This window comes from Hemicordylus capensis, chromosome 5 (assembly GCF_027244095.1).
Source record: "Hemicordylus capensis ecotype Gifberg chromosome 5, rHemCap1.1.pri, whole genome shotgun sequence".
NCBI lineage: Eukaryota > Metazoa > Chordata > Lepidosauria > Squamata > Cordylidae > Hemicordylus > Hemicordylus capensis.
The window spans coordinates 134981267-134996948 of NC_069661.1; the positions used below are offsets into that span (position 1 = coordinate 134981267).

Here is a 15682-nt window from a genome sequence, read left to right on the forward strand (position 1 = left end):
TGCTGATGGGGCGACCGAATCCTCCTGGGACGAGCCGCCGCGAGGGCTCTGGAAAAAGACCCGGTTCCCTCCACCTCCGGTAGTAGCGGCAGTGGCGGCTCCCGGCTCGCTGCCCCCGGTGGCCACCGACATGGTGCACTTTATCAGAAAGCACACACAGTTTTAACTTGTTTAAAGAGAAGAAGACAAAGTGCACGCACGTGCAGGTAGCGAGCTCTCCTCCCAGGCCAGACACCAGACACGCATGCGCGGCGTGTCCTCCTCCCGACGCATGCGCGACTGGTGGCGGGGCGGCGGGGCGGGGAGTGCTGTGTCAGAGACACTCAGAGTCAGACTATGTGAATGTGATGAAGATGCTGCGGCGGCGCCCAGTGCCGGGCCAGAGCTGAGCAATGAGGGGGGGCGCCGGGACCGGGGGAGGGGGGAGGGCGACTGCCCTTTGCGGACTAAAAAAAAAATCAAATGCGAATCAAAAAATTTTTTTGGCAAAGGCTGGGGATCCGCGGGGGCACTTTTTGGCACCTCCTGCCAAGTGGCGCCCAGGGCACGTGCCCTGCCTGCCCCGCTATCATTACGCCCCTGACCAGAAGTAATAGCTCTGTTCAGTTCTGTGCTGGTCGAACCTTGTTTGGAATATGGTGTCCAGTTCTGGGCAACACATCTTAAGGGGGATGTTGATCAGTTGAACAAGGGCAACAAAGATGTCTGGAAACTAATTCCTATGATGAACAGTTGAGGAGCTGGATTTTAGGTCTGTACCTGCTGCTCTGCTGCTCCACACAGCTTCCTGCTGTAGCAACATGCCCCTCAGCACCCCTCATAAGGTGGCGACGTGGCAACAGCATGCATATGGCCTCTGTGCATGTGCGGAGGCCATGTGCATGCCACCGCATGAGTGATGCTGGGGCCACCACAGCAGGATGCTGTGTGGAGCAGCCGAGAAGTATGTATGGACCTGCTCTCCTCACTTTTAATGGTGCCTGAACTGTCCTTCGAATCAGTGCACAAATCTTGATTCGTGCACATCCCTACTGGTTTTGTGAAGACTAAGGGGAGATGTGATAGATGTCCTCAAATATCTGAAGGGCTGATACACAGAAGACAGACCAGACTTGTTCTCTGCTCCCGAGGGCAGGACTAGAACCAATGGGTTGAAATTACACAACAACAATCAAAACATTAAATCAACTAAAACGTTTAAAATATAGATTAAAAACTCTAAACATTACTTTAAAAGTTTTATATGGAATATTATATGCAATATGAAATATATTAAAAATGAAATAAATGTCATGATACACTGCCCTGAGCTCTCTGTGCAAATATAATAAAATCTGTATATTGCACTATTACTAAACGGTTCTGCTACTAAGGTCAACATGAGACATATTTGTATGTGATGGTTTGATTAGTATAGTGGAGGACAATTACTATCTGAACAAAACAGTCTGTTGGAAACTGAATATACAAAAGAGAGAGAGAGAGAGAGAGAGAATGTTCCTCAGTTCTTCTCAATTATTATTATTATTGTTTATATAACTGTCTTGTTAATAAATCATATGTTTCTTTAGTATTTTACCTTAGATTTAGAATTGGTTTGTTTGTTTCTTAGGCTGTGGAATCGTTACTGTATATGTAGGACCAATACATTGAATTATAAAGAATTTTTGCAGTACCTTGGAATAAATTTGGACAAAAAAAAGAAAAGAATTACGGAAAGTCGAGATTCAGGTAGGAATTTGTGGCACGGTCATATTTTCAATTACTGTGAAAATCTGTGAAAATTACTGTGAAAAGATTTGGCTTCCCAGAATTACTGGGAAGAAAGAATTATTGTGAAAAGATTTGGCTTCCCAGGTTAATATTTCATATATAATGGGATGTTTTGCCTGAAACCCCTTTCACTTTGATCGGTCAAGCAATCCAAATCTTCTGCCACATATAGGATCTCTGTGGGATCAATTCTAGAGCTCACCTTACATTGTCACAAAAGTTAGGATCTTCCGGGCCTAGTTGTCCTTTTGGGCCTAGCCAGGCCTAGCCTGTCATCTTCAGGCTAACTTTATTTATTTTATTATTATTATTAATTATTATTATTATTTTACATTTATATCCCGCTCTTCCTCCAAGGAGCCCAGAGCGGTGTACTACATACTTGAGTTTCTCCTCACAACAACCCTGTGAAGTAGGTTAGGTTGAGAGAGAAGTGACTGGCCCTGAGTCACCCAGCTAGTTTCATGGCTGAATGGGGATTTGAACTCGGGTCTCCCCAGTCCTAGTCCAGCACTCTAACCACTACACCACGCTGGCTCAATGGTGTAAACCACTTTAGCCATGGATAGCAGGATTCTGCAGGTCATGCATGCTCCCATTTCTGGGTCATGCAAACCTGGAAAAGCGCAGTCAATCCTGGTTAAATTTAGCATTTGACCAGGAATTAACGAGGATCTTTAGCTATAATTTAATCTTAGGTTAACAATCCGGGTTGGCTGGTCATGCACCGATTTTAACCAGGATTGGTGGTGCTTTCCTGGGTTTTTATGACCCAGAAACAGCAGCATGTGGCCCACAGAGCCCTGCTGATCCTGGCTAAAGTTAGCTGCGGTTCAAGTGTTATTGTTGGCGACCCAATCCCTTTAAATAGATTTCATAGCTTCAACTCAAATTTCTGATGTTTTAACAGTATAAAGCCTCATGTAAACTATGGAGTTTTAATTTATTTTCTTTATTCAAATCAGATATTTTACTTTGACACATTAGTTTCTTGAATATGCTACTTTCCCATTAGTACAATGATGATTGTAAGAGGGGAGAGATTCGCACACCCCCATATCCACTGAGATGCATAATGCACTGCCACTGCAGGGATATTGGAGGCTCTGTGGGAACCCACAGTGCTTCTCATGCTTTCTGTGGAGTTGCATAATGTTGGCAGTTAGCATTTTTTATACTCTATGGTCCCATAGACGATAGAAGATATGCGAGTTACTATGGTCCCTTCCAATTGTTTTTAAAACTTCATTTGGGGTGTGGTACACCAGAAAGGGAGAAAGAGAGAAGGAAGTATGGAGTGGCCCTCAGCTCAAAACTGCTAAACTGCAGTTTGGGTTTAGCTGTACTGGTCTGCCTTACAGTATTGTTAAGGGGGCTATTTGGATAACTGATGTGAAATAGCTTGCATTCAAAAATATTGCATGTTTTTTATTATTAATATTAAGATAATGTTAATAGCAGTTTGTTAAACTGTAATTTTCCTTAACAGCAGAAAATCAGAATGAGCCACCAGGGAGAATAAAAAGCCAATCAATGCTGCCTGCACCTACTACACCTGGATATAATTTGACAAAAATCCATCTAGATGCCACTGCGAAAGAATTTCGGGTAAAAGTAAGTTGTCTGAAAAAATAAAACAGAGAAGATTTATGCAAGTTCTCCTTTGCTTACTAAAGAGAAGGCAACTGACCAGCTTGTTGGACTATTGGGAAATTGCCTCATCATTGTTGTGTGACTTTTTATTGATTTTTCTTTTAGTTTTTATAAACACTTTCCCCACACCAGCATGCGGGCCAACCCACCCAGGTGAGCATCTGAGTTCAACAATAACAACAACAACAACAAATATTTATATACCATTTTTCAACAAAAGTTTCCAAAGTGGTTTACATAGAGAAATAATAAATAAGTAAAATGGATCCCACAATCTAAAAAGAAATATAAAATAGACACCAGCAACAGTCACTGGAGGTACTGTACTGGGGGTGGATAGGGCCAGTTACTCTCCCCCTGCTAAATAAAGAGAATCACCACATTCACTGATGCAGGACAAGGAGAAAAGAAGCTAATAAGGTAGTGAAGAGAGAAAGACAAAGGTAGAGGATCACTATCCTGTTTCATAATTTCAGACAGCAGAGGCGTACACATTCATAGGTCTCAGGACCAGCCCCACAGGGTTAGCAGAAAGATCAAATGGGTATATAATTAAAGAGAAGCAAATGCTCAGTTATGCAACAACCTATAAAATGGATTATATCAAAATTTATACCAAAATTACAATTCAATAAATCTTTTCAATTCCATTAACATTTGCAATTGACCAAATATATAAATGTTATTAACACAAGTAATCAATTAAACCTCCTATAATAAATTTACATACAATGATGAAACACACGGAATTTTGAGAGAATTGTGGGAGAGATAATTTCTATTTCATGAGTCCCAAATGATGTTACTTGAAGGTCAAATATTGTATCCAAAATTTCTTTATGCATGTAAAATGCTATATAATGAAGGAATAAAATGTAAAAGACAATCCTTGTGGTTCCTTCAAAGTCCTTATTGGTCTTTACTCTCATAGATTCTTGCTCAGATTCTTGCTCTACAGGTGTCCTAGGTAGCTTTTAACCTGTTTCTTTCTGCTTAAGCAGGACTTCATCAGGAGAAATCTACAGTGAACCAAATCACAATCATACATATATCACTGTAGCATTGAAATACCTTCAACAAAATTCTATATTTACTCAAAAAGTTCATTTATTTCTTACTACTTACATTTATCTCTTTTAGTGCCTCTGCACCTACCAGTGGTTTCACCTTGGAAGTCCTACTGATTACAGGGTTATTCTAACTCCAAATATTGCTGCTTAAAATACCATACGGCATCTGCCAGATATTCATAGGTCTCAGGACCAGCCCCACAGGGTTATCAGAATGATGAAACGGGTATATAATTAAAGAGAAGCAAATGCTCAGTTATACAAAAACAACAAATATTTATATACCGCTTTTTAACAAAAGTTTTCCAAAGTGGTTTACATAGAGAAATAATAAATAAATAAGATTGCTCCCTGTCTCCAAAGGGCTCACAATCTAAAAAGAAGCATAAGACAGACACCAGCAACAGTCACAAAGTCACTATAGAGTTTATTAGTATACTTTTATACTACTACACTTTTACCACCATGGTATATTTAGATTTTTCTGCCTCAGGTGAGAAACATCTTGTTTTGTATATTAAAGGCTTCCTGATAGGCTAGCCAGATCTTATATTTGTCAGGGCTTCTTCTCTTTATCAGCATCATACACTTTCTGGCTGCCTTTTGATATATGGCCTCAGGGCCTTGATCTCCAAGAAGTATAATAGCTAAACAGCAAATATGTGGGCAAATCTATACTACACACTTTAAATGGTTTAATAGCCATTTCCTCTTCCTTTTTTTTTTGGTCATTTCAAATTTTTATTGGATTTTATAATAATTTTTACATTCAAATTACATTCATTTATCTAATTCTACACATAAGTAAATATTGACTTCTGGCTTGCCTGTCTGCACAGTTCACAATAACTATACGTATAAACCATTAATTCAATAATTCAAAACATACATATTCCACAATACTACTCGATTTTACCCAACCCACCCTGCTGTTATTACTATATTACAAAGCCTACTGAAAAGTCCATATTAGAAAAATAATTCTTTAAGTAAAGAAAAAATGGTTCCCAATCTTCTTTAAAACATTCCAAATTTTTGTCTCTTATAAGTGCTATAAGCTTTGCCATCTCAGCATATTCCAAAATTTTTATCAACCAGTCTTCTTTTGAGGGCATGTTAGTGTCTTTCCATTTCTGCGCATATACTATTCTGGCCGCCATGGTTGCATACATTAAAAATGTTAAATTTCTTCTGGAGAACTCTCTTTCGGACTTTTGGTTGGAGTGCTGACGAGGCTGCATGCTCGTCGAGAGACTGAGGGGGAGTTATTTTGGGGTGGTTTTTTTTTTATTCTTTAGAACCCCCTCCACCACCCTGGATCAAAGGGTTTGGATGGAAATTTCCCATTGCATCCCCCAGAGCCTGCTCCTTATCTCAAATGCTGCACTGGAAGGTACAGCTTTGATTTAAGTTGAGCGGTGGAGGTTGGGATACAACTGGCTGAATTCCTCCTTTGGAAATCTACGGACAGACGCCTGTCTGATATCCGATTTCTTTCAGTTTGGATTATAATTAATGGTTAAAGATCAAGAAGGTCACCCTGAAGCATGGTCAGTGATAAATTGCTGGAATTCTATCTGCTGTTGCTGTAAGGATTGGACAGACATCAAGCCGCTGCTGTGAAGTCCTTGAAAGAGTCTGCCAGCTGTAAATTAAGGTTGGGAATTTAATTTGTGCATCAAATGCTGGAGCTCAAGAACTGAACTGATGGTTAAAAGCTTTAAAACCTAAAAAGCAAAATAGTTGGGATAATTGTGTTAGTCATCCTGAGAGAGTTAAACTAAAGGAGGAAGCAAGGAAGTGAACTGCTGTTTGCTGTTTGGTGCTGAATAATGTCTATCAGAAAGTGCACCAATTAGATGAAGAAGGCGGATCATTGAACCGTGGGAGAATTGAACTTGCGGTGATAAGATAGAAGGGTTGCGGTTTGGAGCTGAGCTTATTTGGAAACAACTAGAGGCCTGTACATTTTTGGATAACAAGGAGACTGAAACTTGCTGTAAGAGCTGTGTTGTTGGGTTTGAATATTTATATATTGCTGTATGAGAAAAAGAGTTGAAAATAATGCAAAAAGCTAAACAGCAGAACCAAACACAAGCTAGAAGGCTTTCTGTCCCAAACCCAGGCCTGGGTGAAGGAAAAATGCCTTCAGATTTGAATGAGACATTAGTTGCTATGAAACAGTTATTAGAAGCAAATTCTGGTACCTTGCAACAAGTAGGTTAAGATATACAAATATTGAATAAAAGAACATCAAATATTGAAGAGACAGTGAAAAAATTAGCTGATGACAATAAAGCCCTAAAAATTAGCTGATGACAATGAGCCCCTGGTGACGCAGTGGTAAAACTGCTGCCCTGTAACCAGAAGGTTACAAGTTCGATCCTGACCAGGGGCTCAAGGCTGACTCTGTTAAAGCCCTTACCATCGAAGGCCAACAGGTAAAAGTTTTGAAAGAAATACCATCCAGGATCTTAAGGAAACGTAAGGATTACAAATTTTTAACAGATGCTTTAAACACCAATGGAATATGCTTCAGATGGGAAGTACCTGAAGGGGTGTACTTTTTTTTTACAAAGGGAAGAGGAATAGAATTACAGAGCTCCTCAAAGCGCAAGAATTTTGGCGTAAATACAAAAAAAGTTTAACCCCAGAACACCCAGTGCCTTCAACACATAATTCTAATTAGTCAAGATGGATTACAAAATAGTCTCATGGAATGTCAATGCACTAAATAATAAAACTAAAAGGACAAAAAAATTTCATTTTCTTAAAAACAAAGTTTGGACATTATATGCTTAAAGGAGACACATATTAGAAAACAAGAAAGAAAATATTTGGTTAATAAGGCCTTGGGGCAAGAATTTGTTTCCTCTGACAAGAAAAAAAAGAGGGGCAGTACTCTATGTGAAGCAGCAATTTGAACCCAAGTTGATTTTTAAAGATGAAGAAGATAGGGTACTAGCTCTGGAAATTATCGTTTCCGGAGTCAAAATAGTGATAATTGGAATTTATGCACCCAATGAAAAAAAAGTAGAATTCTATAAATATTTAGAACAGAAGATGGCTGAATTATCGAATGCTAACTTAGTTCTACTGGGAGATTGGGGTTGTCTCTACAACTTTGGATAGAAAATCTGATATGGCTGAAAGGAATTTAGAAGGCAGGTTACCAAAAGCCTTTTTTTATTTAGGAGAACATATGGATTTGTATGATTTGTGGAGAATTAAAAATTCAAATGCAAAGGAGTATACCTATTTTTCTGAAAGATATAAATCCCACTCAAGGATAGACATGGTCTGGACATCTAAATCTATCACGTCATGTATGAAAAGAATGGATATTTTGCCCAGAACCTGCAGAAACCATATAATGGTTAATGGTTCTAATGGCGTCTTACAGCTCGACTGTACACGTGACTGCGTATGAGACCATTATAGAAGTGGTACCTAAAGAATTTCCATCCCAATATGGTCAGTCAGAGGATGCAGTTGACAGTTCCACACTCAGTGCTAAACTCCCTCCGCTGGTGGATTACAGAAAAGAATCTCTCAGGGGGAGTCCCGTTCAAACCACTAACGCCAACTCAGTTGGTGGCATCGGATGCCTCCCTATCTGGTTGGGGAGCGCATTGTGGGGAGTATTGGATCCAGTGCAAATGGTCCAAACCACAGGCCCGGCAACATAAAAATTACTTGGAGTTGCAAGAGATGTTTCTAGCTCTAAAGGCATTCGAGCCCATGCTCACAAACACAGTGACGCAGGTGCATGTGGACAACACAACAGCGATTGCATACCTCAACAAACAGGGAGGCACAGTGTCCAGTTCATTGTGCACCCTGAGCATGCAAATATGTGAATGGTGCATTGCTCATGCAGTACATCCAATAGCCATACACATAAGGGGTGTGAACAACATATTAACTGAAAACCTCCCTCAAACATTGCATTACGAGCAATGCCATGAGTGGGAGCTCAAGGACTCTTTTCTCCAGAAGGTCTTCAACATGTGGGGAAGTCCAGCAGTGGACTTATTTGTGACTGCTGCCAACAAAAAGTCTCAGAAATACTGCTCACATGCAGGCATAGGCGAAGGATTGCTGGGTGATGCGTTCCAACACAGATGGAACAAGAGCCTCTTATACCTTTACTGGCCACAACCTACAAGCAATTGAGTTCTGGCGAAAATTCTAAGGAACAACACAACTTGCCTACTGGTGACGCCATGGTGGCCGGGACAACCATGGTTTGCACCACTGCTTCATCTTGCAAAGGGGAACTACCACAGGTTCCCACTTATCGTGGACTTTCTGGTGCAAGAGAAGGGAAAAGTACAGCATCCAGATGTAAGAACTCTATGGATGACTGCATGGAAAACCAGATTTTAAAAAGAATACTGCTGAATAATAGATGGCTGTCTACTCAGCACAACTATAGCAGCAAGTGGAGACGGTTTGCTAGCCGTGCTCAGAGGCAGGGTTATCGCCCGTCAAGAGCCACGGTGAAGCAGGTGCTTCTATATATGACCCCATTAAAAATGAGAGGATTAGCAAATGTATCAATAAAGGTCTATTTGGCAGCCATCTGTTTATATGTTTGTTGATTTAAAGTATTTATGCTCTGCCCCTTTGGGTGGCTAACAAAATTAAAACAGATAAAATTCCAAAGTGATATAAAATTAATAAACTTATTATTCTATGCCATTGTAATCTACTTTATGCTGGTCAAAGACTGTACTAAAGATTGTTTTGATTTGATTTGAAATTAACTAAAAAAGATCCAAATTAAAACCAAATTTAAAATGTATACATTGGAAAGTTAAATTAAAAAACCCACCACATTTGATATGCAGATAAACATTAAAAGGCCTCCCTAAAAAGATACATTTTTAGCTTTAAAAAACCAACAACCCTGAGGGAGGAAGCATGGTGAAATTCTTCTAGGAGGGCATTCCAAAGCTGAAAAGGCCCCATCTCTAGTCTCTGCCAACTGGATTTCTGTTTGTGTCAGGGCTTTGAGCAGGGTCTGAGATGCTGAATGGAGGACCCTGGTAGGTTCATTTGGGTGAATATGGTTTGACATATACCCCGGCCACAGACTGTGTAGGGCTTTAAAGGTCAAAACCAGCACTTTGAATCTAGCCTAGAAACAAACTGGTAACCAATGAAGCTGCTGCAGGATGGGTATAATGTTCATGAAACAAACATGGCAGGGCTAGTAAATGACATACTTGTGGCAGCATTTCTGGACCAGGTCAAGCTTCTGAACCATCTTAAAGGGCAGCGTCACGATGAGTGTATTGCAGTAGTCCAATCTGGATGTCACCAAAGCATGAGTGACTGTGGTCAGGTTCAGTTTTTCCAAGTAGGGTCGCAGCTGTCATACCAGCTGAATCCATCCATGGCTGCCTGGAGCTGAATCAACACCACCTACTCCAACACCTTGCCCTGGAACAGGAGGTAGAAACTGGTTAAAAGTTGTTTGGCCACCCAGAAATGTAAGTTTGGGCGGGGTATAAATTTGATAGATAAGTAAGTAAGTTGGGTGTAGTGAAAGCATTTGAGTGGGGGGGGGGGGCTAATGACTGCCCCCTTCAGTTGGCGGGGGCACCACCTCTTAATTCAGGGAAGCATTTACTAGCCCTGCCACCCACAGACCTAATCTCTCCCTGGCTGCCTTCATTAACCATGAAGGGCAAAGGTCAAGCAAGTATGTGGTGGGTCTCAGACTTCCAAGCAGCCTGTCCACTTTAAGATTCAGGAAAGCAATCTCTGCTGATTGGTACCAGTTTCAGCAATGTACTTTATGATGTAATTAGTGGTCCTCATTACCACTTTCTTGAGGAATCAGACTGAAGGTAAGCCCCAACATAGTTTTCCCCCCAGATTAGACAGTCTGTACACTAATCCACAACAGACACTGCTTGTTTCATGCATGTACCGGATGTGGCCAAGATGGTGTTGGGTGAGAAGCTCTCTTGAAGCTTTCCCAGGATATTACTTAAAAAAAATAGTTTTAATTGATTTTAGAGATTGCAACAACAATTTCAAGCTGGAAACAGCAGCATGGAGGTGGATTCCCCCCCCCCCCACACACACTTCCTTCCCTCCTTTACTTTTTCCCTCACAACTAGCTAGTAATTTGGATAGAGACAGGACAACTGCTTATAACTCTCCTGATAATGGAGCATAAACCAAGACGGAAAGCCAGCCGCAAGTGTGAGAAAGAGCATCCTGTAAACAAGGCTCCGAAGCAACTACTCTGTAAGTAGTTTGGCCTCCCAGAGAATCATTATGCCTTGTTAGACATAGAATCCACTCCCGTGGAGCTAGATGAATTATCATTGCTAGATGGCAATGCTGGGGAGCTCTGAGAAGCTGTGGAGAGGGTAAATGTTACATGAGTCCTTTAGACCAGACAGATAGTCCTGCAAATAGCGTTGAACATGATCAATAAATCAAGATGGGGATTCAGGAGGGATGTGTCACTCTCCCTGTCCCAAATCCTGAGATTTGGTCAAACCCAGCGGGATTTGCTTGAGGTTTACTGGATGCTGTCTGCTTCATACATGAAAAGAATTTTGCTTACATTTGAATGTCCAGTGATTCTTTTTATGCTTCAAAGAATGAAACACTATCTTAGTACACTATATATCTTTCTGAATTGTGTATACCAAGATTCTTCAATACAACCGCTGCTAAAGCGAAACCCTCATTCTGAAGCTTTGAGCTGTAAAAGACTACGCAATAAGATAACCTTGGAAACATCCTTGGCTCCAGCTAGCTTGAGTGTTGTTAAAAACCAGAATGCCTTAGATAAACATGACAACCAGCTGCAGCCATCCGCCCAAACTTTTATAGTTAACTTTTAGATGCAGACTTCCAGATCCGAGCTGAGCTAGATGCCAAATATTTGGAAATAAAATGTGTTTTTGAGGAAGTGTCCGACCACTCCCCCATGCCCAACTTACTTCTGTGATACAAAGCGACGAAGAGAGTGAAATGGAATTTATTAATGTAAGGAGATTTCCCCCAGAGTGTACTAAGTGAAGATGAGCAGGCAGTTCATCCGATACAACCAGTTACTCCATCTCAATTGTATGAGGCATCAGATCTTTGGGTCTCTCCATTGCCTCAACCTGCACTCTTAGTCACAGTTGGGGAAGATTTTTCAATAGAGGAGCCTCAGAGCAACATTATAGTCCACTCTGTCCTGGCTCTTTCTTTGGATGTGATATCAGCTTCCCAGGAATCCACATCCCCAGCTCCAAGCCTGGCAATGGCTATTCTACAATCCAGTCCCAAGATGTCTCTTTCACCAGGCTCCTGAATAACAGAGCAGTCTCCCCTGGACATGTGCCCTGTAGTGTCTGATAATTACCAATCTGGTTCAGTTACCAAATCCATTTGATGAGCAGGCTTCTGTCCCAGCCACTGTTGAATTACCTAAGTGTCAATTATCAGATCAATGTGAACTTTCCCTTTGCATGAGGAATGTGGCTGGTTGGGTGTGTAAATTTAGAGATATCTCTTTTGTAAAATACCTGTCTAAATTTGATATCCTTTTCATACAGGAGACTTGGCTCATGGATAAGACTGAGGTGGACAGTTTTTATGTACAGTATGTCAATGCCTTGCCCAGTGAAAAGCAGGGTAGACCCAAAGGAGGACTGGCCCTATTAACTGCAACAGGACTACATGTGAAGATTAACCCCATGCCCTTTCACACCCTGTGGGTGATTGCAGCTTTACTGCAATTTAATCAAGCTCAAATTGTTCTGATTAATAGGAACATAGGAACACAGGAAGCTGCCATACACTGAGTCAGACCATAGGTCCATCTTGCTCAGTATTGTCTACATAGACTGGCAGCGGCTTCTCCAAGGTTGCAGGCAGGAATCTCTCTCAGCCATATCTTGGAGAAGCCAGGGAAGGAATTTGGAGCCTAGATGCTCTTCCCAGAGCGGCTCCATCTCCTAAGGGGAATATCTTACAGTGCTCATACTTCTAGTCTCCCTTTCATATGCAACCAGGGTGGATCCTGCTTAGCTTAAGGGGACAAGTCATGCTTGCTACCACAAGAACAGCTCTTTTCTTCTTAAGTATTAATATATACTTAACCCCTCTTCGTAAGCACTCCCTGACAGGGCAGAAATGGCTAAGTCTAGGTACATATTTAGAAGAATGCATTGAGGCCAACCCCCTAACCTATATTTTAGTGGGAGGTTATTTCAATGCAAGGATGGGCCAGGATGACTTAGCTCTATATACTCATTATCATGCTGTCCCACCAGAAGACATGAGGGACCGCCCCCCGCCCCCCCATTGGCCAAAGATGGGAAATACAATTCTGCAGACCTGTTTGGTCCAGTTGGTCAATCGGTTTGATCTGTGTATTCTAAATGGAGCAGTGAGTGGAGACCGTCCAGCAGAATTTACTTACTGGTCTGGGAACAGGATGTCAACTGTGGATTACTGGCTCACATCCTGTAACCTGGCCAGTTGTGTTGTTCAAATGGAGGTTGACTCTCAGCCTGGTAGCGATAATCTCCCTTTGATTTTAAGGACTAATTTGCCAGTTGGGACATTTCCTTCTAGGGATCAATTCAGTTTTGCTTTGGAAGTGGTGGCTGGGAAAGTACGGATTAAGTGGATGAGAGATGGGCTCAAGTTATGGATATTCTGTTAAACTCAGATGACATGATGGGACTCCACGATGAGTTAATAAAGGGAGAGATCGGACTTGTATATGCCCTATGGGACACTCATTCATATGATACAAGATCATCTTGTGCAGGAAAGAACTAATTATAACTCCCAGCCAATGGGTAGGTCTAGTGGTTGGTATGACCAAGCGTGTATAGCTGCCAATAAGGAATTATTATTATTTCTTGTTTACACAGACAGGTGTTATTGACTGGTTTGTTTTATCCAGACATCGAGTCCTTCCCAAGGTCCTGGGATGCCAGAATTTTATTGTCAATTGTTATAGATATCGTCGCAGAATATAGGCTGTTCCCAGTAAAGCTGCTTTTTGTAACTGGCTGATGGTGATTTCTGTGTCCCCTATGGTGTTGAGGTGCTCTTCAAGGTCTTTTGGAACTGCACCCAGGCCGCCAATTACCACTGGGATTATTTTGGTCTTTTTCTGCCACAGCCTTTCAATTTCAATTTGTAGATCTTTGTATTTGGTGATTTTTTCTATTTCTTTTTCTTCTATTCTGCTATCCCCTGGTATTGCTATGTCGATTATTTTAACTTGTTTTTCTTTCTTCTCGACTACAGTTATATCTGGTGTATTGTGTGGCAGAAGTTTGTCTGTTTGTAGTCGGAAGTCCCATAATATTTTTACATCTTCATTTTCTTCAACCTTTTCAATGTTATGGTCCCACCAGTTCTTGGCTACAGGTAGCTTGTATTTTTTGCAGATGTTCCAGTGTATCATCTCTGCTACCTTGTCATGCCTTTGTTTGTAGTCAGTCTGTGCGATCTTTTTACAACAGCTGATTAGGTGGTCCACTGTTTCATCTGCTTCTTTACAAAGGTGGCACTTGCTGTTTGTTGTGGATTTTTTGACTTTTGCTCTTATTGCATTTGTTCTTAGTGCCTGTTCTTGTGCAGCCAGTATTAAACCCTCTGTTTCTTTCTTCAAGTTGCCATTCTTAAGCCATTGCCAGGTCTTGGTGATGTCTGATTTTCCACTTATATTGTGCAAATATTGACCATGCAGGGGCTTATTTCTCAATTTTTCTGCTCGGTTCTTGACTTGTTCTTTCTTGTAGGCCTGCTTTGTCTCATTGGTGTTGAATAGTTTCTCGTTCTTGACCATTTGAAGTGCATCTTCTTCACTGTCCCTTATATATTCTTCAAGGCCTCTTTTCTCCTCCTCTCTTGTTTGATGGACTTGCAGCATTCCTCTTCCACCTGAGCTGCGAGGGAGGTATAGCCTATCAACATCACTGCGGGGGTGCAGAGCATGATTGATGGTCATGATTTTTCTGGTCTTACGATCCAGCGTCTCTAGCTCTGCCTGGGTCCAGTCTATTATTCCTGCAGTGTATCTGATAACAGGTATAGTCCAGGTGTTTATGGCTTGTATGGTGTTCCAACCATTGAGTTTGGACTTGAGGATTTTTCTAACTCTCCTGATGTATTCACTTCCAATTTTTCTTTTAACTTCAGTGTGTGCGATGTTATCAGCCTGGAGAATTCCCAAGTATTTGTAATGTTCTTTCTCCTCCAGCTTCTTGATGTTGCTTCCATTGGGCAGTTCTATTCCTTCTGTTTTTGTTATTTTCCTCTGTTCATTATTAATGCAGCACACTTGTCTAGTCCAAACTCCATTGCCATATCGCTACTGAATATACGGACAGTGTTTAGCAGTGATTCGATTTCTGACTGAGACTTTCTATACAACATCAGATCGTCCATGTACAGCAGATGGTTGATTTGACTTGATGTTTTAGATGTTTGATATCCGAGGCCTGTTTTGTTTAGTATTTGTGAAAGTGGGGTCATGGCAATTACAAACAACAGAGGGGATAGTGAGTCCCCTTGGAAAATGCCTCCTCTAATGCTAACCTGTCCAAGTGTCTCGCCATTGATTGTTAACTGTGTACTCCACATGCTCATGGCTTTTTAAAATAAATATCTGAATGTTTTTGCTGACACCAGTTGTTTCTAAACATTTTAGTATCCATGTGTGAGGCAATGAATTATCATCATCATCATCATCATCATCATCATCATCATCATCATTATTGTTATTATTATTATGGTGCAATTTTATTTCTCACCTGCTATCACACTTTCCTGGCTGAACTGCTGACTTTTATGCCACACTCCTTCTTGCAGATAAGAAACTTTTTATTACCTACAATGTTGCCGGTTTTTGTGCGGCTGCTGTTAAGATCTGCCAACAGCTAACTTTTAGCCCTACTTTCTAGATGCTGCTACAAGAGGCTTCTATGTTGGTGTACTTTGTATGATTTGAATTCTTATCAGAATGTAGTATTATTTGTTTGTATATACATCTTATCAATGATCACAATAAAGCTATTTATTTTGCATGTAAGGATTTTGGGGGGTTGCTACCTGCTAAATGCCCCAGCAGTTGCACAAGCCTGGCAGTTTTGCAGATACTACAACTTTTTAAAGATGTCTAGATAGCCAACCTAACTTATGAC

General features: G+C 41.0%; 1 protein-coding gene across 4 annotated transcripts in view; it reads left to right on the forward strand.

Annotated features, from left to right (window-relative positions):
* Nucleotides 1-15682, forward strand: part of EFCAB6 (EF-hand calcium binding domain 6) — a 280127-nt gene that overhangs the window by 66377 nt on the left and 198068 nt on the right. For 3 of the 4 annotated variants that reach the window (XM_053257507.1, XM_053257509.1, XM_053257510.1), the window contains 2 exons: nt 1613-1731; nt 3263-3387. In XM_053257507.1, the coding sequence (XP_053113482.1) occupies nt 1613-1731; nt 3263-3387 (244 nt within the window). The remainder of the gene's footprint in view (nt 1-1612; nt 1732-3262; nt 3388-15682) is intronic. The other variant, XM_053257508.1, reaches the window with a different exon arrangement.